We start from the raw sequence: 26980 nt of genomic DNA, 5'->3' as shown, positions 1-26980 counted from the left end.
AACCCAAACACAAAAAGCCCACTCCGAGGCTTAGGTGTAGGGGCGAACAGCCCTAAAGGATGGGTTAAGCTTCTACGAATCTAATCTAATCTCCCTATTAGCTAAATAGTAAATTAAAAATTCCTATCCATTCAAAGGTTCACGAAAAAAACACTACTCTGTCAGCTAATATCGTGTTTATATTTGACCCTAGGTGTCTGCTGAACAAGAGATCTCGCGCCCTGACCGAAGCACTCAATGCAATGTTCAAAACAATTCTCGATTTCTACGAAGAACTCAAGAAACGATCGCCCGAAAAGAACTACGAAAATTTGCTCGCCATCTTCCAAAAGTTTCTCAAGATCTCGCTCTACTTCCATGATTATTGCAAACGCATGGTGAATGTTGGGTATCAAGAACAGAACTTGGACTATTTACTACACATGATATTTTTAGTTTCGGACAAATTTTACAATTTATCTAGCCTTAGGACCAGCATGCAAATATGATGTACTAGTGGTTGTACTGGATCAGAGTAAGAGGCATGACTCTCGCTGAACGACTACTTTTCCAAATCCATCCAGTAATGTTGGTAAGTCTGGCGGTCAAACGCTCACCTGGTATATTTTTAGTTTCGGACAAATTTTACAATTTATCTAGCCTTAGGACCAGCATGCAAATATGATGTACTAGTGGTTGTACTGGATCAGCATAAGAGGCATGACTTTGAAGCACCGCCATTTTGAATCAGGATGGAATGTGACAGATTCAAGTTGCCTATGTCACCCTCAGTACTCTTCTTCTTATTCAGCTCATCTTCTACTCTCACCTGGTAATCAGGAAGTCGTGGGTTTGATTCCCAGCCGAGGTACGGAATTTTAATCATGAATTTAATAATTAGACCAGTGGCTTTAGATACATCCATTCTGGTTAAGCAACGTTAAGTGTGGCGTTTTCTGATCAAAATGATCGTCTAGGTTTGTCAACTGCTTATTAAATCACTGGTTTGTATCCCTGCAAATTAGAAGCTAGTAAAAAGAACACTTGAAATAAAATAGAAATGAAAACAATATCCTTGTATTAGACTTCATTTTCATAGCACGTATTCTTCAGGGAAAAGTACATGGGTTTTTTGACACAGTAATTTTGGTGGACATGTTTATATACTTGAACCATATTGAATACAACATTGAATGCACTATTTCCCAATGAATTACTGAAGTTAAGCAACACTGTCCGAAGTTAGTATTTGGACCGTTTTTATATAACTTCCAACTTTTTGGGCTGCTCTCAGTCTTGTGGGTACAACGATATGTTCCACAAAGGAGGTAGCATAAAGCACTCCTATGCCATGCCTATGTTCTCAGTGATAATAGTAAAATAAATGTTGTATTTAAAAAAATAAATAACGAAATGAGGAGGGTTCTGTTTAAGAATGAGCTTTGGCCAAAGTCTGAGTGAGGTCTACAGTTCACAGAACTACTAGTAAAAACTACTTTTAAAAGTTCTAACTAGACAGAACTGATGCAATATTCATAATACAATTTCAACCAAAGGTCTTTGCTTCCAGTTTGGCCATCTTAGATATGAATAAGATGGGCATAGGCTCTCATTGCCTGTCAAATATCTACAGGAGTTTCCCTCCTCTGAGCTTTGGTCATGGACCTCATTTTCTTCTCAATGAGTCTTTCCCTGTTTTGCTTCTCTTGTCTGAAATCAGAAGAGAAGGAATATTTGCTTGTTTATTGTCCAAAATTCAAGAGGCTTGGATTCAAACCTGTTACACAGCCTAAAGAATTTTTGATTTTCTTTTCTTGTCTTTTTCATGCCTTTCCAGGGTTAATGGCTTGTAGTACATAGGTACAATGCTTTTTTTTCCCCAAGGAACCCACCTTCTAAGAAGTCATCTGTAAAATTTGTGTTACTTAATGTGGTTACACTTGGTAAATTTAATATTATTCTATTCAAAAATGACAATCATGTATTTTTGTAGCTCTTGATGGAAGTTTGCAAAGTTATTTTATACTTACCTAATTCTTATTCTATCAATGGTGTCCTCGCTAATTTGTGGAGCTGGTTTGGCAGCTTTCCAAATCATATTCCTCAGGGTAGTCATGGCATCTGCCAAATTCAACTGTTGAGATCTTGTTCTATCTGACTTGATAATGAGGTAACCATCTTTATTCAACCTATTTTTATTCTGAAAAAAGAAAATAATACAAAAGGGTTCTCTCTATTATTTCATTTCCAAATGACCCTAGGTACCATTTCCAAATTTGTTTGATGAATTTCATATTATCTCAAAAATCTATTTTCACTGATATACCTACCTAAGTATAAACTTCATGTCAGTTAAATCCATAACCAGTTTCACCTCAGTAACCTTTCACCAGTTTTTTTTTTTTTTTTTTTTTTTTTTTTTTTTTTTAGTATCATTTTCACACAGATAGGTAAAGGTAAGTAATATGTAATGAAAAAGCTCTAACCAGTTCTATAAGCTGTTTCTTGACATCTTCATTTAACCAGTTAGCAGCATTCACTTTAAACCTTATGTCAACTTTGGTACTGACTGAGTTCACATGTTGACCTCCAGGCCCTGAGCTTCGGCTGTATGTGATGTCTAGCTCTTCTGTAATATAAGAAAAACGAGGAATTACTTAGGTAGGTACCAGCTACATTAATCTAAGTACTCAAACTGTACTTTTTTTTCTTTTTTTTAGCTGATAGCTGACCAATCACAGTTAAAATAATTCTGAGAATTAACACAGATTTTTTTTGTCAATGAGATTCAAAATTCAAGTGACACTAACCAAGCACCATATTCTTTTTTTTATTATTATTATTTACAGCTAGGTTGGTTTAGTCTTCATTCATCTTCATTTATTAAGTGTCTTACCAACAGGAATAACACCATTAAACTTGAGTCCATCTGGAGCCTTGACCTGTAACACAAAATTTGATACAAATATATAAATGTCAATAACTTCAAAAGGTAGAAAGGTATTGAAAATTTACCAATATGACACTGAAAACCATGCATCTTTATTAAGTGTCTTACCAACAGGAATAACACCATTAAACTTGAGTCCATCTGGAGCCTTGACCTGTAACACAAAATTTGATACAAATAAATGTCAATAACTTCAAAAGGTAGAAAGGTATTGAAAATTTACCAATATGACACTGAAAACCATGCATCTAGGTGTTAGCCAATAGTGTTTCAGGTGATTCTTTGTTGGAGCTCTAATATGCAACCAAAACATTTAGAAGTGTGACATTATTTTTACTTTCTATTACTACAGTATAGCGAGCTATACTAGTAATGAAAGTATTTTTTATTTTGGATAAGACTGTGGCTTAAAGGCCAATGAAATGGGGGTTACTTGGGTCTCTACTTACTACTTACCTGATCTGGAGTTGGTGTTTTGAGTAGCATGGAACTATTTGGATAGAGCTTGTCCAATGAAATTGAGCTCTTGTAAAATCTCTTCACAACATTCCTTTGATTTGATATCAGTTTGTGAAATGATAGTATAGTGTTCATCTTTGTATGGGGAACTCACTCCCTCTTGACAAGCCTTCAGACACCTATAGGTAGTATAGGTAAGTACTAGAAAATATCTGCAGGCTGTCCTGTGCAAGACGGCTGTTCTAATCCACCTCGTTAGTAGATAGGTCCTGCTCGACACAAATAATTAAAACTTTATTGAAACCTGAACTGGGAATGAGAATGCTTAAAAGCTTTTTTAATAGCTTTTGGCCTTTTGTGGTTTTGCCTATTGCCTGCCTTTGGATCTGCACTTTTTACTTTTAGCCTACATAGATGAAGCTAGCAAAATCCACTTTTATGGTGTGCTGTTGTATAGGGGTTACCAAAATGAAAATGGTGAAAGGAGGGGCGGTCACGGGGGTCAGAGTGTTAAGAATTCGCTTAAGTTCTCGCAAAAATAGGTCAGAAACATTTATAAATGACTTTTTAAAGGATTTTTAAACTATTTTAATGTTTAATCCTCATTTACTTTACTGAAAAAGCCAGGATGATATGCATCTTTTTGAAAAAGTATCAAGGAAAACGGGATAAATTTTAAGTACCCCTGATTTTGCATTATCCGCTATTTCAGGTATTGCTAACTTCTTCTCCTCACTATTTTCTCATTTTTCATTTCAATATTTCAAAAGTTTTTAAAATTTTCTTTTGTGAATATTGGAATAAATTTGATATTTTATTTAAGTTTTCAATACCAGTACAAATTTGTGTCTTTGCCTCCAGCTTATCCACTTTTATGTCCCTGTGAATGCCTTCATCCCAACCAAATGAGATCAATGAATCCACATCTTTGATCTCATCTACCAATCTTCCTGTTGGAGACTCAAGAAACTTTAGAAAGAGATATGTTATCCCACAGTCTGATTTAGGAAGCTCTACATCTCAGTCCAGTAGAATTCAAAGAGAGAGAATGGTAAGTCTAAAGAACTATACAGAATATGAGGTACTTGTGCAGAAGTCACATCAGTGAAAGATTGCTACCAAAGGAAAAGGCACAAACAAGCAGCATAGTAATGTTTTTTTTTTTTTTTTTTTTTTTTTTTTAAGAAGAGGTTTGTTAGGGGAAACTGTAACTGCTAAGGTCTTATCGTCCCGAAATCGAAGAGAGAAGGAAGACAGGATAGAAGAAAGCCAACCGTTCCGAGAACGAAGATTATCTGTTCAGGATAGAATCCGGCCCGGGCGGGAATCGAACCCGCGGCTTAGCGCTACCAACCAAGTTAACTAGGCTGGCTAAATGGAATCAGGAAGCTCTACATCTCAGTCCAGTAGAATTCAAAGAGAGAGAATGGTAAGTCTAAAGAACTATACAGAATATGAGGTACTTGTGCAGCAGTCACATCAGTGAAAGATTGCTACCAAAGGAAAAGGCACAAACAAGCAGTGACCAGTGTTATTATAGGGTTAGGTTAAACACAAAAAGGAGTTTTCACAAGTAGAGCAGTGATTAGTGTTATTATAGAGTTAGGTTAAATACAAAAAGGAGCTTTCTTTTCCACTGTCGTGGCTTCTGCATAATTACCAAATGTGATATTTACGTAGTGTTTGACCCTTGTAATATTACACCTTCGGTCAGTGTAGGTGTAAAAAGTGTGCACCTATGTATCACCATTGTTTGGAGTGAGAAGTTGTTAGTTTAAAACCCCTCTTCTCTACCATAAGATTTTGCTAAAAACCATCCATATTTCTATTTCAGAGTGGAAGACAGCAAGAAAATGTAGACGACAACAATTATGTCACAGAAGAAGTTGAGGAAGAGTTGAAATATGGAGCCGAGCATGTTATTAAACTGTTTATCCCGGTGTCATTATGTATGTTGGTGGTGGTGTACACTATCAACACAGTCAAGTACTATACTGTGAAGGATATGTATTTGTAAGTATATTTTGGTTCACAAATGGTTAAACATCTGTGTAATCACTTGGTATTTGTATGCTTGCAAAGGTTAGGTATGTACTCAGAGATGAAACGAGCAAATAGTTGACCCAATAAGAGCTTAATTCCACAACACAAATACCTCGTGTCTGGTTAGGGGATGTTAAACAGAGACCAGACTAGCATCTGGCTGTGGGACTATAAGCAGGGAGGAAAACAGCTAACCCTAACCAGCCTAGCTAGCTGGCAGCTCTTCAAAGGGTTCTCTCTGCATTTAAAGAACAAGCACAAGTCCTCATGATGTTTGACTGCCGTTTAGTACAAGCCTATTAAACATGGCTAGAGACCATCACCCTGGTGTATAGCAGATACAAAAAGATATCGTCTTTTTAATCTGCCATCACCATTTGGCGAAAGCTAAAGCCGCTACAACAACAACACAAACACCTCTGGTTGTAGGAATATTTCTTGAAAACAAATAGATTTTCAATAGGTTGCAATTTTTGAACAATCAAATTTTACTTGATTTTTTTTATTTAAGTTGATTATTTCTTTTTTTTTTTTCTAACTTGGATGTTCATCTTGTTTCTTTTCCCACAGACCTTACACTCCATTCCATGAAACAAGCAGTGATACTGATGTCAAACTATGGAATGCAATAGGAAACTCGGCTATTCTTATATTCATTGTTATTCTCATGACTTGTGTACTCATAGCATTGTACAAGTACAGATTTTACAAGGTAAGTGAAAAAAAAAGAAAAAAAAAAAAATGGTGGAAATTACACCACCCCTACTGAAGCTAATTCAATTCAGCTTTTAATTTCTGCCCAATTTAATTTCCTTTTGTTTTCAAATTTGAATTTGGAAATTTTCCCATTGTTTCCATAGCAAATTGTGTCCTTAACAACTAAAAGCTACCTATTATTTTATTACCAAGTCTGGAGACCACCTTTGGATTGTCAGTGAAAAAAAAAAAAAAAAAAAAAAACGGTGGAAATTACACCACCCCTACTGAAGCTAATTCAATTCAGCTTTTAATTTCTGTCCAATTTAATTTCCTTTTGTTTTCAAATTTGAATTTGGAAATTTTCCTATTGTTTCCATAGCAAATTGTGTCCTTAACAACTAAAGTATGTATAGTCTCATGTAAACTTTGTGGGATATTTATACTACTTATGGGAAAAAAAGGAGTTAAGGGTGACAGGTTGTGTTTTCTTCCCACTACAGCACTTAACCATTTACTTTTTTTATGCCACATGATCTGATTCATTGACTGTTTATGTTCAGGTGATTCATGGCTGGTTGATTTTATCATCCCTACTTTTGCTCTTTGTATTCTCCGGAGTTTACTTGAATGAACTCCTCATTGCATACAATGTTGCTATGGATGTCTACACAATGAATTTCATCATCTGGAACTTTGGTGTGGTTGGAATGGTCTGCATACATTGGAAAGGTAAGTGCCATACCCCACCTGAGCATCTTAGGCCAGTATCACTATTGGTAGACCTGACAGGTGTACCTGAGGTTGTGATTATGTACCGGGTTGAGATAAGCAAGGTTGGTAAACGTTCAAGTTATATGGATGTCTACACAATGAATTTCATCATCTGGAACTTTGGTGTGGTTGGAATGGTCTGCATACATTGGAAAGGTAGGTGCCATACCCCACCTGAGCATCTTAGGCCAGTATCACTATTGTTAGACCTGACAGGTGTACCTGAGGTTGTGATTATGTACCGGGTTGAGATAAGCAAGGTTGGTAAACGTTTAAGTTACCACTCTCATGCCAAACTATAGAAACAATATCCTGTCTCACCTAGTCCTGTCTCAACTCAACCCGGTACATAACCACAACCTGATAGTGAGTGCCTGGCCTTAGCCTTCTGGGACTGCTAGTAACTCTGTGGTTTTGTGCACAATGACCTCTGCTCAGTTTTTACCCTTCTTTAAGTATTATTACTATTTCAAGTCATGTAAGTGCAGCCCTTTCAATATGTAGGTACCTGGGTACTAAGTTGACAAAGGTCATAGTATTTTCCTTTAAGTAAGTATGCCTCCTTGTAGTGAGTGCCTGGCCTTAGCCTTCTGGGACTGCTAGTAACTCTGTGGTTTTGTGCACAATGACCTCTGCTCAGTTTTTACCCTTCTTTATTATTACTATTTCAAGTCATGTAAGTGCAGTGGTGAAGAGGACCTTTCAATATGTAGGTACCTGGGTACTAAGTTGACAAAGGTCATAGTATTTTCCTTTAAGTATGCCTCCTTGTCTTTTTTCTGGAATTTTAAGTAACCAGTTCATCACAATTGTTGAACACCTAAGTAGTACCTACTTATTTTTCAAAGTGCTAACCATTCCTTTTTTACCGCCATCAGAATAATTCAATAATCCACTTTCACAATTTGACCCTAATCCCTGTTCTGATTCTTTCATTTCAGCTCCCCTCATCTTACAGCAAGGTTATTTGATTTTCATTGCTGCTCAAATGGCTCTGGTATTCATCAAGTACCTACCTGAATGGACACTGTGGGGAGTTCTGATGGTGATTTCATGTTGGGATCTAATTGCTGTCCTGGCTCCCAATGGACCTCTGAGAATCCTGGTGGAGACAGCTCAACAGAGGAACGAGCAGATATTCCCAGCACTCATCTATTCCTGTAAGTAGGATGCCTCAGGCATTTTGTAGAAGCTTAACCCATCCTTTAGCTTTAGGACTGTTTGCCCCTACATCTAAGCCTCGGATTGGGCTTTTTGTGTATGGAGTTAAGTTAAGCTCAGGCACTAGATTGTTCTATTGTTGGATGTGCATTTAGAATAGATGTAGAACAGACTTTCTTCTTATAAATGAATAATAAAGGAAGGACGGACTAAAAATGTGCTCATACTAGGCTTGCTTTGTCAGTAGTACTAAAAGATAGGTAGTGAACTATAGGTACCTATCTATCTATTATAGATATCTGAAAATTCACCAAGAGAGGCAGTGGGATTGAAAGTAGAGGAAAAAATGTTTATCTCAGTGTCTCCTTCTCCCTATCCCTCCCTTGCGTCTTCCCTCTCTCTCTCTCTCTCTTCTCCCTCCTTCACTCTTTCTCTCCCTCTCCCTCTCTTTTTCCCCTTCTCTCATCTCATTGATAGAAAATTTCGTCTGTTTGTTTCTGGATAGTAAATAGCTAACCTGTTATTGTTTCCAGCCACTGTCCTCTATCAAGTGGTCAGTATGGCTCTGCCGCAAGATGATCAACAGTCTCCTCCCGCCTCCACCAATAGTCCTGGTGATCCTGAGAGTGGCTTCACACCGGAGTGGCAATCCCAGTCAACTGAGAGGGTGAGTAGTCGGTTTGTGGGATATTTACAAATCCTAAAATAGAGATGGGTGACTAATTGGAACAGCAAGTGCTGCTGTTTAATATCAGTGGCCGAGTGGGTATCACACTAGGCTTGCACGCCGGAGGTCCCGGTGTAGAATCCCGGCGGGGTCAAAGTTTTTTCGGCTCTGTGCTTGAAGTTCGGGGTGCACTCAGCCTCGTGAGGACAATTGAGTAGCAGCTACTTTAATCAAGTAGCGATCAGTGGCGGCATTACCAGTGTAAAATGATGATACATACGAATAGATGGGGGGATTCTGATGGTGATTTCATGTTGGGATCTAATTGCTGTCCTGGCTCCCAATGGACCTCTGAGAATCCTGGTGGAGACGGCTCAACAGAGGAACGAGCAGATATTCCCAGCACTCATTTATTCCTGTGAGTAGGATGCCTCAGGCATTTTGTAGAAGCTTAACCCATCCTTTAGGACTGTTTGTCCCTACACCTAAGCCTCAGATTGGGCTTTTTGTGTACGGAGTTAAGTTAAGCTCAGGCACTAGGTTGTTCTATTGTTGGATGTGCATTTAAAATAGATGTAGAACAGACTTTCTTCTTATAAATGAATAATAAAGCAAGGACGGACTAAAAATGTGCTCATACTAGGCTTGCTTTGTCAGTAGTACTAAAAGATAGGTAGTGAACTATAGGTACCTATCTATCTATTATAGATATCTGAAAATTCACCAAGAGAGGCAGTGGGATTGAAAGTAGAGGAAAAAATGTTTATCTCAGTGTCTCCTTCTCCCTATCCCTCCCTTGCGTCTTCCCTCTCTCTCTCTCTCTCTTCTCCCTCCTTCACTCTTTCTCTCTCTCTCTATCCCTCCCTTGCGTCTTCCCTCTCTCTCTTCTATCCCTCCCTTGCGTCTTCCCTCTCTCTCTCTTCTCCCTCCCTTGCGTCTTCCCTCTCTCTCTCTCTCTCTCTCTTCTCCCTCCTTCACTCTTTCTCTCCCTCTCCCTCTCTTTTTCCCCTTCTCTCATCTCATTGATAGAAAATTTCGTCTGTTTGTTTCTGGATAGTAAATAGCTAACCTGTTATTGTTTCCAGCCACTGTCCTCTATCAAGTGGTCAGTATGGCTCTGCCGCAAGATGATCAACAGTCTCCTCCCGCCTCCACCAATAGTCCTGGTGATCCTGAGAGTGGCTTCACACGGGAGTGGCAATCCCAGTCAACTGAGAGGGTGAGTAGTCGGTTTGTGGGATATTTACAAATCCTAAAATAGAGATGGGTGACTATTTGGAACAGCAAGTGCTGCTGTTTAATATCAGTGGTCGAGTGGGTATCACACTAGCACGCCGGAGGTCCCGGGTTCGATTCCCGGCGGGGTCAAAGTTTTTTCGGCTCTGTGCTTGAAGTTCGGGGTGCACTCAGCCTCGTGAGGACAATTGCCAGTGTAAAATGATGATACATACGAATAGATGGAAAAAAATGGTAAAGGGCTATTGAAGCACTTAGTAATGCTGTGATACCCACTAAAGTTGTGAAGAAGCTCCCTGCTTTACCACAAAGATTAATGATTTGATTTGACTTTATTTCTATTTATAGGTGCGGCGCCGAAACCAGACCCTGCAGCAGGATCAGGATCCCTCTCAGTCTGCTAGACGTGTGCCCAACCCCGGAGCCCACGATGCTGAAGTACCCCATCGCTATTTCGGTGAAGAGGACCGCGGTGTTAAGCTGGGCCTGGGGGACTTTATTTTCTACAGCGTCCTGGTGGGCAAGGTATCCTCGTATGGAGATTGGAATACGACACTCGCCTGTTTTGTGGCTATTCTAATTGTAAGTATGACCACAACCAAAGTGGTTTTTTTCTTCCTTTTCTTGTTTTTTTTTTTTATATATATATAGATGAGTGTTTCACCGCCGCTTTTTTTTCGTGGCAATGAAACAGACTCCTATTGTCTAATATTGATTTCACGGGATAAATTTTAAGTACCCCTGATTTTGCATTATCCGCTATTTCAGGTATTGCTAACTTCTTCTCCTCACTATTTTCTCATTTTTCATTTCAATATTTCAAAAGTTTTTAAAATTTTCTTTTGTGAATATTGGAATAAATTTGATATTTTATTTAAGTTTTCAATACCAGTACAAATTTGTGTCTTTGCCTCCAGCTTATCCACTTTTATGTCCCTGTGAATGCCTTCATCCCAACCAAATGAGATCAATGAATCCACATCTTTGATCTCATCTACCAATCTTCCTGTTGGAGACTCAAGAAACTTTAGAAAGAGATATGTTATAGATCAATGAATCCACATCTTTGATCTCATCTACCAATCTTCCTGTTGGAGACTCAAGAAACTTTAGAAAGAGATATGTTATCCCACACCCACAGTCTGATTTAGGAAGCTCTACATCTCAGTCCAGTAGAATTCAAAGAGAGAGAATGGTAAGTCTAAAGAACTATACAGAATATCTCTCTCTCTCTCTCTCTCTCTCTCTCTCTCTCTCTCTCTCTCTCTCTCTCTCTCTCTCTCTCTCTCTCTCTTGTAGGGGTTTGATAGAGAAAACTCTAAGTGCGGAGGTTTTATCGTCCCGGAATCAAAGAGAGGACAGGATAGGAGAAAGCCAGCCGTTCGGAGAACGAACCTTATCTGTTTAGGATAAAGTTCGCCCCGGGCGGGAATCGAACCCGCGACCTAGCTCATTTCTCCTCTTGGCGTGATAGCGCCTATACTAAACCATTGGAAATCGGTCATCTTGAAGAGGATAATCGTTTCCGTTTCCAAAAGGAAAAGAAGGCAGCAGCCACCTTCCTGGACCTGGAAGATGAGTGACTAAATGTTGTCATTCACGTTAACAACACCAACAACAACAACAACAACAACAACCTAAGGATTCTATTTTGACCCGTAATTTTTTCCGATCTGTTCCGTTTCCAAAAGGAAAAGAAGGCAGCAGCCACCTTCCTGGACCTGGAAGATGAGTGACTAAATGTTGTCATTCACGTTAACAACAACAACAACAACAACAACAACAACAACAACCTAAGGATTCTATTTTTACCCGTATTTTTTTCCGATCTATTTAGAGGGCCTATTTTTACCCATAATTTTTCTGATCTGTTTACAGGGCCTGTGTTTAACGCTCCTACTGCTGGCAATATTCAAGACTGCTCTCCCCGCCCTACCCATTTCCATAGGGTTCGGTCTCATCTTCTACTTCGGTACGGACAACTTTGTCAAGCCCTTTGTCGATACTCTGGCAACACAGCAGATATAGAATCTCAAGTCAATTTTTGCTGGTTGCACTCCCATTCAAAATCTGGTCGAATGTAAACAATCGGCTAACAGATCCTCCATTTTAAAGGTGTAGTCTAGGCTTGAGCTGAAAAATTGATTTTTTTTTAAAAAAAAGAAGAGGTTTGTTAGGGGAAACTGTAACTGCTAAGGTCTTATCGTCCCGAAATCGAAGAGAGGAGGAAGACAGGATAGAAGAAAGCCAGCCGTTCCGAGAACGAAGATTATCTGTTCAGGATAGAATCCGCCCCAGGCGGGAATCGAACCCGCGGCTTAGCGCTACCAACCAAGTTAACTAGGCTGGCTAAATGGAATTCTAAAGAACTATACAGAATATGAGGTACTTGTGCAGAAGTCACATCAGTGAAAGATTGCTACCAAAGGAAAAGGCACAAACAAGCAGTGACCAGTGTCATTATAGGGTTAGGTTAAACACAAAAAGGAGTTTTCACAATTAGAGCAGTGATTAGTGTTATTATAGAGTTAGGTTAAGTACTGGAATGATAAATTTCATGTCTAGACTTTGTCAATAATAACACCCCTCATAACCCTCAAACATGAGATATAAATAAACCTGAAATTGTCAATCCGTAAAAAAACACAAAAACAAACAAAAACCAGCTGTCAAAGTCCGGATTTATGCAATGACTTAGAAAGCTTTGAGGTGGAATAATACTTTTCCTGAGGTTCAATATTAACACTCCGTACATGACATCCAATACAAAGACAAAGGAACGTAGAAAAAAGCGCTGTACATTAGTCGTATTTTCCTTTCGGAAACCGAGATGATTTCACCTCTTTTGGCGTGGTAACACCAGTACTAAACCAAGCTGTATTTTATTATGTAACTTTTTTCAGTCATCATACGAAATTTCTCTTTGGACTATAGTTTGAACGTAATGGCGCCACCACATCCGCTGCCAGTCCAAAGAGAAATTTGAAATGATGACTTAAAAAAGTCACATATTAAAATACGTTTTTATTGGAAATCCAAGATGAAGTGCCATTTTGAAGAGGGGTGGTATTCGAACTTTAGGCTTGCCAACAAATAGCCCCGATGTCGAATGAACAAAACATGTTTGAAACGAACCAAAAAGATGGGTCCGAGGGGAAATCGTTTCCAAAGGAAAATCCAGCTATTGTAAACAGAAAGAGGAAGAAGAAAGCAAGGACCTGGTTCAATCCTCGCGAATGAACTTACAATGAGATGCGGTGGCCACTAGTTCACAACTCTGCTTGATGTAGATCTTGCAGTCCAGGTAGGCCAACGTGCGGCCTGCTTTGGAGGTGGTAGCCTCAATCACAATGTCGTCACCTTTCTTGGCCGGCTTCAGATATCTGAAAGAGGAGAGAAAGTTTTAATCAATAGAATAGAATATACCTTGTTTGTCCTGCTCGAATGAGACTAAAAAGTCCCTTTACCCCAGCTGTCTAAACAAGGTCTCGTATATTTTATTTTATAGATTTAAGAACAATAATCAAGAACCAAGATCAAGGCCCTCACTCCGAGGCTTAGGTGTAGGGGCCAACAGCCCTGAAGGATGGGTTAAGCTTCGACGAAGATCAAGGCCTGTCGTAACTGCTAATGTCTTATCGTTCCGAAATCAAAGAGAGAAGGAAGACAGGATAGGAGAAAGCCAGCCGTTCCGAGAACGAACATTATCCGTACCTATACCTACCTATTAAAATTCTAGTTTTCCTCGTCCTGAAATAAATGGAGGTATAGGTATAAGGAAAAAGCCAGTATAAAATAGAAAATTACAGAAATGGCCCCTATTTCAAAGACCTTAATTAATTTTAATGGATTTCGTGTCAACGAGGATGTGGGTGAAGCGTTAACAACCTCTTTAAACTTAAAGAACCTCTTTTCAGTGCCTTAAATTATACGTATAATGTCCAAAATACACCTTTGAATGTCAATAACTTAAGAGTATTGATCGCATTCAATGAATAATAAATATAGGCCATAGGCATTTTGCACAGTGAACTGTTTTCAGTATTCCTTCTCACTCATTAATAGGTAATAGGAGAAAGGCTGTTAATACTGTGGCATAGGACTCATAGGTAAAAATATGTGAAATACGTCATTTTCATTAGTGGTGGATTTAGTTGAACATTATTTTCTACCTGTATGTGAAATGCATTGAGTACACTAAAAAAGATTAGTGTTTCACCGCCGCAATGAAACAACTGCTACATTAGACGCATGTTGTCCGTGTCGTAGCATGCCCATCCTGTAGTATGTCTCTTATCAGTTTGGAAGCCCATATTTTGTGATAACCAATTTTCCAACATTCACTGAAACCCTCTACCTTCGCCACTGGTCCCTTCCGTTAATACCTAAGGTATTTGATAGGTTGGGTGCTTTACCCTACCCAGTGAAATGTCTGGATAATGTCATAATGCCTCAAGGGGTCATGGAATGTGAAATGAGTAGAATTATTTCTCAATGTTCGACTACTTCGACTGACGAGGTAGATTGTATGGTTCGTGTAAAGATGCCCAGGTGTGCTTACTAAAGACCCTACGCTCAGACTAGGATGCGAATGTATTTGACAAATATGCAAAAATTTGCTCGCAAGACAATCTCACACCGCCTAACATTAAATCAGTAGCTCAGTAGGTATTTAGATTTTAGTGTTTTCTAAAACATTCGAAAAGCTTTTAACCGCAAAAACAAGTAGGGATATCAGCAACACAAAAAAACAATACCTTAAAGCACAAAATTCAACTGTCTATCACATAATTATTTAAGTACAGAAAAAATACAGTTAAATAAATCCACAACTAACATCCAATTAAAACTTAAAATGTAAATTAGGTGCCCAACACCAAATAAAAAGAGATAGGTATAATATAACGAGAGTGCTTATGTATACTGTTCAATTAGGATTAAAAAGTCGCTTTAAACCGGTAGTAAACTAATACTATTATTATTGTATGGGAACCATTAAAATTATTGATAATAATAATGATGACAAATTATACATCATCAGAAGCTATGTACTTCTCTTTTTTTTACCGAGCTCCAAAACTTTTTTTCCTTGATACACTGACAAAATAAGAACTAAAGGAATGTAGGAAATCATTCGTTGGAAATTTTACCGTTTAATCTTCAGAGAAATGCTTCTCATTGAAAACAAATTGCAATCCTGAAATCTACACACTAGAATCAGATAGTAGTCCCTAAAGGTCCCTTCTTTTCATTACATACATAATTAGTTAATTACCCAGGAAGGTATATCACACAGTAATCAACAGGAATATTTTAAGATCATTATCGAAATAAATATTCATAGGGGATGTGGTAACAGTAAATAATTCATGAGAAATTTTGTTCTTGAAGGCTACATTAACGGCACAAAAATTCCAGTAGTGATCCTAATAGTATGCATCAAATAAACTATGTAGTATATGCACATTGCACTGATAAACATATTAATAACACCCACCGGGGTACCGGTTACACAATATTGATAGATAAGGAATGTTCACACCTAATCTTTTAGGTAGACAGTACCGCTGAAAATTTTCTATAAACCTCTTTAAAAAAAATTAAAGTCAAAGTTTTACAATAAATGAACCCAGGTAACAAAAGGGCACAAAAAATAAGGAAAATAATTTAGTAGTGCCCCTGGTTATTGTTGTTGTAAAGGCTTAACTGAAGCCAGAGGTATGATGGCCGCCGAGATAAACGCTGGTTTACTTACTCCCTTTTTAATGTGCCCCAGCAAGATACTTAGTGAGTACCCCTAGTAAGACAATTTTATTTAATATGTACTTATTGTGAGTACTGTTCCGTCGTCTTTCACTTCCACGATTTGGACCTGAAATCAGTAGAATAGAATAGAAACAGAATGGAATAGAATAGAATATACCTCATATATACTGCTGCTAGGACGAGACTGAAAAGTCCTTTTACCCCCGCAGTAGGATGGGACACGTTCCGTCGTCTTTCACTTCCACGATTTGGACCTGAAATCAGTAGAATAGAATAGAAATAGAATGGAATAGAATAGAATATACCTCATATATACTGCTGCTAGGACGAGACTGAAAAGTCCTTTTACCCCCGCAGTAGGATGGGACATGGGAAAGAATTAAACGAGGTTCAATTTTATACAGAGTTGTTCGTCAGAAAGTTCACTAGAGGTTCCTTTTTGTTATTTCTAACAATATTGACGCGGATCGTCTACAGACACCATTAAAGAGTCGCAATTTGAATTGCAACTATACAACACGTGTTACCTCAGTGCAATAAGAAACGAACACTTGAGTAAGCAGGTATTAGGTATCCAGATTTTCGTCACATTGGACGATTGCTTAACTTCAGTCATCTGACCGGAACTTGCATCTCTTTATAAATTCACCACAGCGTCAAAGTTTAATTGCTGGATTCACCTACATTTGCACTAGACCCTGACATAGGTACAAAGTCTATCACTACCCATCACAGTTCGCGATTAAGAAAGCGACGAACTTTTGTCCTGATAGCAAAAATGTTCATAGCATACTTGAGTGGATTTTGGAAGCAATCCAACGTCTGCTGAACCTTGTTCTTTATTAGAAATCCAAAATGAAAAACTAGGTCATCAGGATTGAACGATGAAATACCTCAGATATTTCTCTTCTCTGTGTAAAACTTTATTAAATACCTCTATTACCTATTCATATTTTTCATTTATTAAAAACGAGCTAGGTACTTCGTAGATGCCAGAACGTAGCGCTTTCAATGTAAAATTGATATAATTTCTGTTGGTTCATTATTCGCGACTTTCTTCGTCGTTTCATCAGATTTGGAAAAGTTCCCCACCTCGATAAGGAAATCATTGATTTGATGAGAAATTGAACCCAAACCCGGAGGGACAAGGACTCTGATTGTTATAGTTTCCCTCTGTAAATAACGTTCAATAAAAAAAAGAACCCAAACCAAGATCGAGAATCAAAGCTCTAAAACAAAGCAAAGGCAACAACGACCTTGTAATCAACGAGCCACGAGAAAGAACCCAAACCAAGATCGAGAATCAAAGCTCTAAAACAAAGCAAAGGCAACAACGACCTTGTAATCAACGAGCCACGAGACCCTTTTTAATGTGCCCCAGCAAGATACTTAGTGAGTACCCCTAGTAAGACAATTTTATTTAATATGTACTTATTGTGAGTACGTGGTATTGCATATTAATATGTTAGAGCTACATGGTGGCAACTTCTTATCGTCAAAAAGGAGGAAAACAGTGTATTTGAAACTATTGAGCGGTACTCTACAAAGGAAATGCCTTGAACATTTGCACTTTTATCAGCAGTAATACTAAGAGCATAATTAATGATAGACTTGTAAAGTACTTAGAAGGTATTTTGTTCGCTGGTAAAATGTAAAATACGAGTAATAACTAAAATAACAATAACAAAAAATGTGGGCTATTATAAGCTTACATAGGAACCCAAAATACTTAATAATAATACTTAGAGGGTTTATAGTGTAACAACCGAGGATAGCTAGTACATAAAATAACAGACTATAAAGTAATAAAGCTGTGTGTCGTATCTTATTTCTAATGCATCTCTTATAGCACAAAAAAAAAAAAAAACATTGTCCGGTTTTAGGTTGTGGTTATGTACCAGGTTGAGATGAGCTCGGACTAGGTGAGACAGGACATTGTTTCTACAGTTTGGAATGGGAGTGGTAACTGAAAAACAAGACAAGTTTACCAACCTTGCCTTTCCCAACCCGGTACATAACCACAACCTTAATAGTTACAATCAAGCGTGCCCGGAGGCGCCCGGCCTATATTAACACGAAATGGAGTTTCATGGTTTTTCTGCATTTTCATCTCAACTTGAGTCCCACTTCCCTTCAACTTTAGGCAAATTTTATTTCATATTCTTGCTCGGACGTATACATAGATACAAAAATAAATGTAACTACCGGACATAACTAAATCATTTATTAAAATGATTTCAATTACAAATTACGTAATAAGATCGAAGAATAGAACCTTTTAGAAAGGTTTGCATATGTATTTATCTGATAATTTGCGCGTACCGGAAGTATTTGTACATAGATACAAAAATAAATGTAACTACCGGACATAACTAAATCATTTATTAAAATGATTTCAACTATAAATTACGTAATAAGATCGAAGAATAGAACCTTTTAGAAAGGTTTGCATATGTATTTATCTGATAATTTGCGCGTACCGGAAGTATTTACACATATGTACCATTGTACCTACATAGGTAATAGTTGATAGTCAACAATGATAGGAATAATAAGTACTTAGTACTGGAATGATAAATTTCATGTCTAGACTTTGTCAATAATAACACCCCTCATAACCCTCAAACATGAGATATAAATAAACCTGAAATTGTCAATCCGTAAAAAAAACACAAAAACAAACAAAAACCAGCTGTCAAATTCCGGATTTATGCAATGACTTAGAAAGCTTTGAGGTGGAATAATACTTTTCCTGAGGTTCAATATTAACACTCCGTACATGACATCCAATACAAAGACAAAGGAACGTAGAAAAAAGCGCTGTACATTAGGTTACCAACTAGGTATATATTTATTTTATAACATGTGACATTTCAACATCATTGATAGTAGTACATCACTGTCCTATAAGCTCAAGGCTTGTGTAGGACATTGATAAAAAAATTTAGAATGATATTAAGTAGGTATTTACCTAAGTTATAAAATGAATTATATTAATATAATATTATTAGGGTGCATACTGCATATAACTTTATTTGAATTCTGCTCTTTTTTCTTTTATTATTATTATTATTATTTTTTTTTTTAAGGAATAATTTCTAATATTGTTTTTTTTTTCTGTTTTGGTTTGGTTGGGTTTTTTTTTTTTTTTTTTTTTTTTTTTTTTTTTTTTAAACCCAAAAAAGTTTTAATTTCCTTTCCCCCCTTGGAACCCTAGGTATGAAGATGGCAGGAGTCTCAATAGCATTCAAATCTCTGCTTAAAATAGCATCTCTATTGCTCCATAGTGAGTGTTGAGTGGGTTTTGTCAAGAGATCCCTCATCCAATAAAACCTGTTTGTGTTTGTTGTACACATACCTATTTACCTATTATCCAATTACATAACACTGGTCACTGCTCAAATAGTGAAAACTCTTATAGGTCGCGGGTTCGATTCCCGCAAGGGGCGGATTTCATTCTAGACAGGTGAGGTTCGTTCTCAGAAGGCCTGGTTTTCTCTTATCCTGTCTTTCTTACGTTTGAAGTTAAAGCTCCATCTATGAAACTTTTTCTTATCCTGTCTTTCTTTTATCTTCGCATTCGGAACGATATAAGACCTCAAATCCTTAGAAGTTGCAGCTTCAGCTCCCTCAATCAAACATCTTAAAAAGAAAAAATAAATTTGGACCGATTACAATATTTTCATTACTAGTATGGCTCGCTATACTGTAGTAATAGAAAGTAAAAATCCAGTAATAAGGACCTGGCTACTTACGAAACATTGAGGTTGACCGACACACCCTTGCCTTGGCGTGGATGTGCAAACAGAGCGAGTGACGTAATGATATCCACCAGGGTAGCGATATAACCTCCGTGCAGAGTGCCGAATATGTTGGTGTGCTCCTGGTCAATATGAAGTTCTGCCTTGCATGTTCCGTCGTCTTTCACTTCCACGATTTGGACCTGAAATCAGGTAGAATAGAATAGAAACAGAATGGAATAGAATAGAATATACCCTCATATATACTGCTGCTAGGACGAGACTGAAAAGTCCTTTTACCCCCGCAGTAGGATGGGACATGGGAAAGAATTAAACGAGGTTCAATTTTATACAGAGTTGTTCGTCAGAAAGTTCACTAGAGGTTCCTTTTTGTTATTTCTAACAATATTGCGACGGATCGTCTACAGACACCATTAAAGAGTCGCAATTTTGAATTGCAACTATACAACACGTGTTACCTCAGTGCAATAAGAAACGAACACTTGAGTAAGCAGGTATTAGGATATCCAGATTTTTCGTCACATTGGACGATTGCTACTTCAGTCATCTGACCGGGAACTTGCATCTCTTTATAAATTCACCACAGCGCAAAGTTTAATTGCTGGATTCACCTACATTTGCACTAGACCCTGACATAGGTACAAAGTCTATCACTACCATTCACAGTTCGCGATTAAGAAAGCGACGACTTTTTGTCCTGATAGCAAAAATGTTCATAGCATACTTGAGTGGATTTTGGGAAGCAATCCAACGTCTGCTGAACCTGTTCTTTATTAGAGAATACCAAAATGAAAAACTAGGTCATCAGATTGAACGATGAAATACCTCAGATATTTCTCTTCTCTGTGTAAAACTTTATTAAATACTCTATTACCTATTCATATTTTTTCATTGCTTATTAAAAACGAGCTAGGTACTTCGTAGAATGCCAGAACGTAGCGCTTTCAATGTAAAATTGATATAATTTCTGTTTGGTTCATTATTCGCGACTTTCTTCGTCGTTTCATCAGATTTGGAAAAGTTCCCCACCTCGATAAGGAAATCATTGATTTGATGAGAAATTGAACCCAAACCCGGAGGGACAAGGCTCTGATTGTTATAGTTTCCCTCTGTAAATAACGTTCAATAAAAAAAAAGAACCCAAACCAAGATCGAGAATCAAAGCTCTAAAACAAAGCAAAGGCAACAACGACCTTGTAATCAACGAGCCACGAGATAACAAGTAATCAAGTAAAGTCACTGACGTAATGCTGTAGTGTCGCGAGCCTACATTGATTCATTAAGCTCAGCACATGTGAACTTGAAGGTCGTATGTATAGTTGTATAGTAGCACCTGTGTAAAGTATGAAATTATGAATATGAAATAAGCTATGATTATCTCGCTAGGAGACGTTAAATGAGAATGTGCCAGGTTGTCAAGCCACAGACATTAATAAACGTTGGAAATTAACATGCAGTCTTGCTCATAAAAGATTTTACATCCTGATGATCTGACATCTTCATCAGTATCTCAGGAAATGGGAATTTAAAACTTAGAATAAACATAGGGTAATGAAAATTTTATGAAATATGGAAGGCATCCCAAATAGTATGTGGAGTTTCCTAACAACACACTTGATTTGGATTTTTTTAATGGGTTCTAAAGAACAACAAAGGGAATTTTTTCTACAGTAAAAAGGATTACTTAGGTAGGTACAAGACTTTCCACAAATGTATTATGAATATGTAATAATGATGTTATTGATTAGAGTCATTAGAGGATATTTTTTCCTATGTAAATTCCAATGGAAACTTAGGATATTAGGATATTTTTTCCCATGTAAAATGATTTTTATGAGAACACAGAAGTTACAGGCACATGATTTATTATTCCATGTAACCATTTTTCCCACACAGGTACCAACTTATGTAATTATAATTACTTAAATAACCAAGTCCTTACCTAGCAAATTGATCTTAATCAAATAATATGGAATAATCTGTTACCATGTGATTTACTTTATTAATAGTGTGAAGGAATGGGAAAATGAAAGTGGTTTTCTCATATCTACTTACACAGCCTGATGAAGCAAAACACAAAGATTGTTTTCAGTAAAACCTCATATCTCAAGACAAAAAGTTGGAAAAAAGATGGTACTTGTGCAGAAGTCACATCCGTGGAATATTGCTATCAAAGGAACTGGCACAAACAAGCAGTGACCAGTGTTATTATAGGGTTAGGTTAAACACAAGAACGAGTTTTCACAATTAGAGCAGTGATTAGTGTTTAGTGTTATTATAGGGTTAGGTTAAATACAAAAAGGAGCTCTTCTTTTCCACGGACATGACTTCTGCATAATTACCAAAAAGAAATGTTGGTTACCTTTTTCAAAATTGTGTCATGTCCTCCATGGTCAATCATCTTTTGAAGAATTCCAGAAACTCCTTTGATGTCCATTTTCTGTTGAGAAAACTTGCAGTAAAGTCTAAAAGCAGATAAAACATAGTATTATATTTTTTTATTAATTTATTTTTTTACTTCAATTCATGATTTAAGATTATAATGTAAGACATGGAGTAAAAACCTTTAACACATACACATTTACTTAGAGTATTTGTACTCCTGGAAAGTATGTACCTGTTCAAAAAGTAAAATAATAATAATTAAAAAAAAAAAAAGTTTTTACCTTTGGATGAAATGCAAAGTGTAGAGAGTAGAAATAGAAATCTGTCAAGAACAAGCCTATTTTAGTGATGGGCTGTGAATGATTTTACTCGAGTGGACTCAAGTTTGACTTTACTCAAGTCCACTCAATTATTATTTTGTTCTACTCGAGTAGAATTTTTATCATTTGGTGCGGAAATCTGCTACGACTGCTACGAGTGGAAAAAAAAACTGCTCATTGAGTTCTCTGACCCTAGTCCACTCACCACATATTATTGCAACATACAGTTTCTACTCAAGTACAAATCTACCTGTGAATGATTTTACTCGAGTGGACTCAAGTTTGACTTTACTCAAGTCCACTCAATTATTATTTTGTTCTACTTGAGTAGAATTTTTATCATTTGGTGCGGAAATCTGCTACGACTGCTACGAGTGGAAAAAAAAACTGCTCATTGGCCTATACCTACCTATTAAAATTCTAGTTTTCCTCGTCCTGAAATAAATGGAGGTATAGGTATAAGGAAAAAGCCAGTATAAAATAGAAAATTACAGAAATGGCCCCTATTTCAAAGACCTTAATTAATTTTAATGGATTTCGTGTCAACGAGGATGTGGGTGAAGCGTTAACAACCTCTTTAAACTTAAAGAACCTCTTACTGCTCATTGAGTTCTCTGACCCTAGTCCACTCACCACATATTATTGCAACATACAGTTTCTACTCAAGTACAAATCTATTTGTCAGAAAAACTACCTATTCGTTTGAATGATTCACTAGCCCCTCTCCTTTCTTGCGGCCATCACCATCTACTATGCATACTATCCACTCGCTCGCCTACTCGCACAAAAACAAACAAAAACCAGCTGTCAAAGTCCGGATTTATGCAATGACTTAGAAAGCTTTGAGGTGGAATAATATACTTTTCCTGAGGTTCAATATTAACACTCCGTACATGACATCCAATACAAAGACAAAGGAACGTAGAAAAAAGCGCTGTACATTAGTCGTATTTTCCTTTCGGAAACCGAGATGATTTCACCTCTTTTGGCGTGGTAACACCAGTACTAAACCAAGCTGTATTTTATTATGTAACTTTTTTCAGTCATCATACGAAATTTCTCTTTGGACTAGTTTGAACGTAATGGCGCCACCACACCCGCTGCCAGTTCAAAGAAAAATTTGAAATGATGACTTAAAAAAGTTATATAATAAAATACGTTTTTATTGGAAATCCAAGATGAAGTGCCATTTTGAAGAGGGGTGGTATTCGAACTTTAGGCTTGCCAACAAATAGCCCTAGTTTGAACGTAATGGCGCCACCACATCCGCTGCCAGTCCAAAGAGAAATTTGAAATGATGACTTAAAAAAGTCACATATTAAAATACGTTTTTATTGGAAATCCAAGATGAAGTGCCATTTTGAAGAGGGGTGGTATTCGAACTTTAGGCTTGCCAACAAATAGCCCCGATGTCGAATGAACAAAACATGTTTGAAACGAACCAAAAAGATGGGTCCGAGGGGAAATCGTTTCCAAAGGAAAATCCAGCTATTGTAAACAGAAAGAGGAAGAAGAAAGCAAGGACCTGGTTCAATCCTCGCGAATGAACTTACAATGAGATGCGGTGGCCACTAGTTCACAACTCTGCTTGATGTAGATCTTGCAGTCCAGGTAGGCCAACGTGCGGCCTGCTTTGGAGGTGGTAGCCTCAATCACAATGTCGTCACCTTTCTTGGCCGGCTTCAGATATCTGAAAGAGGAGAGAAAGTTTTAATCAATAGAATAGAATATACCTTGTTTGTCCTGCTCGAATGAGACTAAAAAGTCCCTTTACCCCAGCTGTCTAAACAAGGTCTCGTATATTTTATTTTATAGATTTAAGAACAATAATCAAGAACCAAGATCAAGGCCCTCACTCCGAGGCTTAGGTGTAGGGGCCAACAGCCCTGAAGGATGGGTTAAGCTTCGACGAAGATCAAGGCCTGTCGTAACTGCTAATGTCTTATCGTTCCGAAATCAAAGAGAGAAGGAAGACAGGATAGGAGAAAGCCAGCCGTTCCGAGAACGAACATTATCCGTACCTATACCTACCTATTAAAATTCTAGTTTTCCTCGTCCTGAAATAAATGGAGGTATAGGTATAAGGAAAAAGCCAGTATAAAATAGAATGGTGATGGTGGGTGATGGTAATTAAAATATGCTTCTTTTTTAATTCCTATAAATATTTTTGCAAAAATAATATTTAAAAAAATATTATTTCTTTACTACCTTTCTATTACATTGAATTTTATCCTTTATTAGTTTATTCTTCTTTTTATATTCCATTAATCTTTAACTTACATCTGTGTTTTATTTTCTGTATTTGTAAATAGAATTTTATTATTCAACGTGAAGATTAACATTGCTTCACCATAGCTAAAACTTTTGAGTGAGCTATGGAGGAGTAATGTTTTTTCTTCGTATTGATGGTATACACTAAACAATAAAGTAACTTTTCGTACACCCAAAAAAAAAAAACAAAAATTTTGTTCTCATTTCTTGTCAGCCTGTATTTTTGATCAATTTAGGTACCTACTCGATGAGTGTCTACAGCTAGACGGTGCGAGTTCGACTTGGAGATGTGTAAAGATTCATTGAGCTAAAAAATGAACTACTCTTTTCAGTGAACTAGATCATCAAGAGTAGTTCTTTTTTTTTAAGGCTTTAATGGCAGGATTTTTTTTAAGGATTTAATGGTGGAAGAGCCCAACATCTTTAGTTCCCTATACAATAAACAATAACCAGCTGTATGCTGTATTGCTGTACGAGACCGAGAGTTTTCTGTCTTTTTCTTTCTACATGCCTACTCGAGTAAGAAATTGGTGCAGTGTAATTTCCAGGAATAAATATTCAACTTGAGTAATTTCTACTCGAGTTACAACTTGAGTTGGAAAATAATCAGGTTGAGAAAAACGCCTACTCGAGTAAGAAATCGGCACAGTGTAATTTCCAGGAATAAATATTCAACTTGAGTAATTTCTACTCGAGTTACAACTTGAGTTGGAAAATAATCAGGTTGAGAAAAACCTCTTTTCAGTGCCTTAAATTATACGTATAATGTCCAAAATACACCTTTGAATGTCAATAACTTGAGAGTATTGATCGCATTCAATGAATAATAAATATAGGCCATAGGCATTTTGCACAGTGAACTGTTTTCAGTATTCCTTCTCACTCATTAATAGGTAATAGGAGAAAGGCTGTTAATACTGTGGCATAGGACTCATAGGTATAGACTATAGATAGGTATGTGAAATACGTCATTTTCATTAGTGGTGGATTTAGTTGAACATTATTTTCTACCTGTATGTGAAATGCATTGAGTACACTAAAAAAGATTAGTGTTTCACCGCCGCAATGAAACAACTGCTACATTAGACGCATGTTGTCCGTGTCGTAGCATGCCCATCCTGTAGTATGTCTCTTATCAGTTTGGAAGCCCATATTTTGTGATAACCAATTTTCCAACATTCACTGAAACCCTCTACCTTCGCCACTGGTCCCTTCCGTTAATACCTAAGGTATTTGATAGGTTGGGTGCTTTACCCTACCCAGTGAAATGTCTGGATAATGTCATAATGCCTCAAGGGGTCATGGAATGTGAAATGAGTAGAATTATTTCTCAATCGGTACGATCGTTTTGTAGCAAATTGACTTTCACAGGTTTTTAGTCCGTCCTTCCTTTATTATTACTAATAATAAAAGGTATAGTGGACGGACTATTGTATTCGCTTCGGTGTCTGTCTGTTGAGAAAAATCACTCGAGTCTTATCACTAGCCTATTTATGGTGGAGAACTGGTATTTCCCTCACTTCAATTTCAAATTTTCACCACTGTACAACTGCCAAGGATTTTAGACATGGGGGTTTTACACATTACACCTCAGCACCTCACCCAGCTTAAGTGGGGCTGGCAAAAGCCGGTAGCACATGTTTTGCACAAATGATCACCCTACCTCTTCCAAAGGAATTGCCAAGATTTGAAGAAGTTTAGTACAAAGTAACTTAACTTTGATCCTTCAGGAAATGTTACATTTGTAAGTTCAATGTGCTTTTGTCACTGATGGTCCCATAAAAAGAAAAAAAAAAAAACAAACAAACATGGAAATCCTGCTTTTGATCTAAGGAGTGCACTTACCTTTCAGGATTGGGTTTAAGTTTTGTACATAATCTGGCAGTAGAAACACAAAGTAGGTAGGTACCTAACATTTTTAACTCAACACATTTTGAAGATATGAAAACTGGAGAAAATCAATAAATTGCTTACCCTGGAAAGTTCTGAAGTAGCTACTGAAGTATGGAGAAAGTTAGAGAAATACGGGGAAGAAAAGCACACAAAGAGCTTGAAGCACTAGCGAACACGACTAGAAACTACTGTGATAAAAAACTAAAATAATGAACTTCCCTTGGCGGATATCAGATTATCACTAAAGTAAAAAGTAAAGTAGTAAAGTCTAAACTCAACTCAACTAGAATTCGCTCACCTCTCTAGGTACTTCACTGCGATCGGCGATTTCCCTTTTTCGTTTTCGCAGATCACTGCTTTTTAAGTTTTTATCACTGGATAAAAAATTCAAATTTCGCGGGCCATGTACAGCTGATCAATGGCTATCCAAAGAGAAAGTGAAAATAGAATGGGGCTCGTTCCTGGAAAAAAAAACTAACTTCGCATTTTAAAAATTCTGTTCCATAAACGTCGTCTTTCACAAAAAATCAAATAATAGGAAAATACGAAGTACGGTCTGTTGTCTTTCTTACATTTTTTTTTTCCTTTTTTTTTACATACCATTACCTAGGTACATATT

The 26980-nt window shown here is 37.2% G+C and overlaps 3 protein-coding genes across 12 annotated transcripts; 1 reads left to right on the top strand and 2 right to left on the bottom strand.

Annotated features, from left to right (window-relative positions):
- Positions 1 to 197: 197 nt before the first annotated feature.
- On the top strand, positions 198 to 11993 carry LOC103524201 (presenilin homolog). Its single transcript, XM_026833320.1, has 11 exons — positions 198 to 425; positions 528 to 571; positions 4250 to 4439; positions 5223 to 5401; positions 6002 to 6143; positions 6691 to 6859; positions 7843 to 7946; positions 9033 to 9147; positions 9815 to 9948; positions 10314 to 10547; positions 11844 to 11993. The coding sequence occupies exons 3-11, from the start codon at positions 4275 to 4277 to the stop codon at positions 11991 to 11993; spliced, it is 1392 nt and encodes a 463-aa protein (XP_026689121.1). The 5' UTR covers positions 198 to 425; positions 528 to 571; positions 4250 to 4274.
- LOC103524187 (peptidyl-tRNA hydrolase ICT1, mitochondrial) lies at positions 1030 to 3818 on the bottom strand. 8 transcript variants are annotated; one of them, XM_026833324.1, is made up of 6 exons: positions 3693 to 3818; positions 3386 to 3557; positions 3038 to 3083; positions 2466 to 2608; positions 2010 to 2179; positions 1030 to 1689 (listed from the first exon to the last, which is right to left on the bottom strand). In XM_026833324.1, the coding sequence occupies exons 2-6, from the start codon at positions 3521 to 3523 to the stop codon at positions 1599 to 1601; spliced, it is 588 nt and encodes a 195-aa protein (XP_026689125.1). In that variant the 5' UTR covers positions 3524 to 3557; positions 3693 to 3818; the 3' UTR covers positions 1030 to 1598. The 8 variants fall into 8 exon arrangements, with proteins under 8 accessions (XP_026689125.1, XP_026689122.1, XP_026689127.1 ...); XM_026833321.1 differs by having other exon boundaries at positions 3386 to 3567; positions 3693 to 3814; XM_026833326.1 differs by having other exon boundaries at positions 3386 to 3479; positions 3693 to 3800.
- Positions 11994 to 12558: 565 nt separating the features above from the next.
- On the bottom strand, positions 12559 to 26784 carry LOC113473875 (acyl-coenzyme A thioesterase 13-like). 3 transcript variants are annotated; one of them, XM_026833314.1, is made up of 4 exons: positions 26660 to 26784; positions 21855 to 21957; positions 19487 to 19674; positions 12559 to 13348 (listed from the first exon to the last, which is right to left on the bottom strand). In XM_026833314.1, the coding sequence occupies exons 2-4, from the start codon at positions 21927 to 21929 to the stop codon at positions 13189 to 13191; spliced, it is 423 nt and encodes a 140-aa protein (XP_026689115.1). In that variant the 5' UTR covers positions 21930 to 21957; positions 26660 to 26784; the 3' UTR covers positions 12559 to 13188. The 3 variants fall into 3 exon arrangements, with proteins under 3 accessions (XP_026689115.1, XP_026689114.1, XP_026689113.1); XM_026833313.1 differs by lacking the exon at positions 26660 to 26784 and adding an exon at positions 26443 to 26653; XM_026833312.1 differs by lacking the exon at positions 26660 to 26784 and adding an exon at positions 26314 to 26436.
- Positions 26785 to 26980: the final 196 nt, after the last annotated feature.

This window comes from Diaphorina citri, unplaced genomic scaffold (genome assembly GCF_000475195.1).
Source record: "Diaphorina citri unplaced genomic scaffold, Diaci psyllid genome assembly version 1.1 scaffold88, whole genome shotgun sequence".
NCBI classification, from domain to species: domain Eukaryota; kingdom Metazoa; phylum Arthropoda; class Insecta; order Hemiptera; family Psyllidae; genus Diaphorina; species Diaphorina citri.
This window is presented reverse-complemented; position numbering and strand designations above follow the sequence as displayed.

Coding starts and splice junctions, on each gene's coding strand:
- LOC103524187 (XM_026833324.1), bottom strand. CDS start 3,523: ATGAACACTATACTATCATTTCACAAACTGATATCAAATCAAAGGAAT. Junction 3,084..3,385: donor AAACACCAACTCCAGATCAG/GTAAGTAGTAAG, acceptor TTTGTGTTACAG/GTCAAGGCTCCAGATGGACT. Junction 1,690..2,009: donor ATTGATAGAATAAGAATTAG/GTAAGTATAAAA, acceptor TTCTGATTTCAG/ACAAGAGAAGCAAAACAGGG.
- LOC103524201 (XM_026833320.1), top strand. CDS start 4,275: ATGCCTTCATCCCAACCAAATGAGATCAATGAATCCACATCTTTGATC. Junction 5,402..6,001: donor ACTGTGAAGGATATGTATTT/GTAAGTATATTT, acceptor CTTTTCCCACAG/ACCTTACACTCCATTCCATG. Junction 9,148..9,814: donor CCCAGCACTCATTTATTCCT/GTGAGTAGGATG, acceptor TATTGTTTCCAG/CCACTGTCCTCTATCAAGTG.
- LOC113473875 (XM_026833312.1), bottom strand. CDS start 26,384: ATGTTAGGTACCTACCTACTTTGTGTTTCTACTGCCAGATTATGTACA. Junction 21,958..26,313: donor CTTAAACCCAATCCTGAAAG/GTAAGTGCACTC, acceptor ATCTGCTTTTAG/ACTTTACTGCAAGTTTTCTC. Junction 13,349..19,486: donor TCGGTCAACCTCAATGTTTC/GTAAGTAGCCAG, acceptor CTCCTCTTTCAG/ATATCTGAAGCCGGCCAAGA.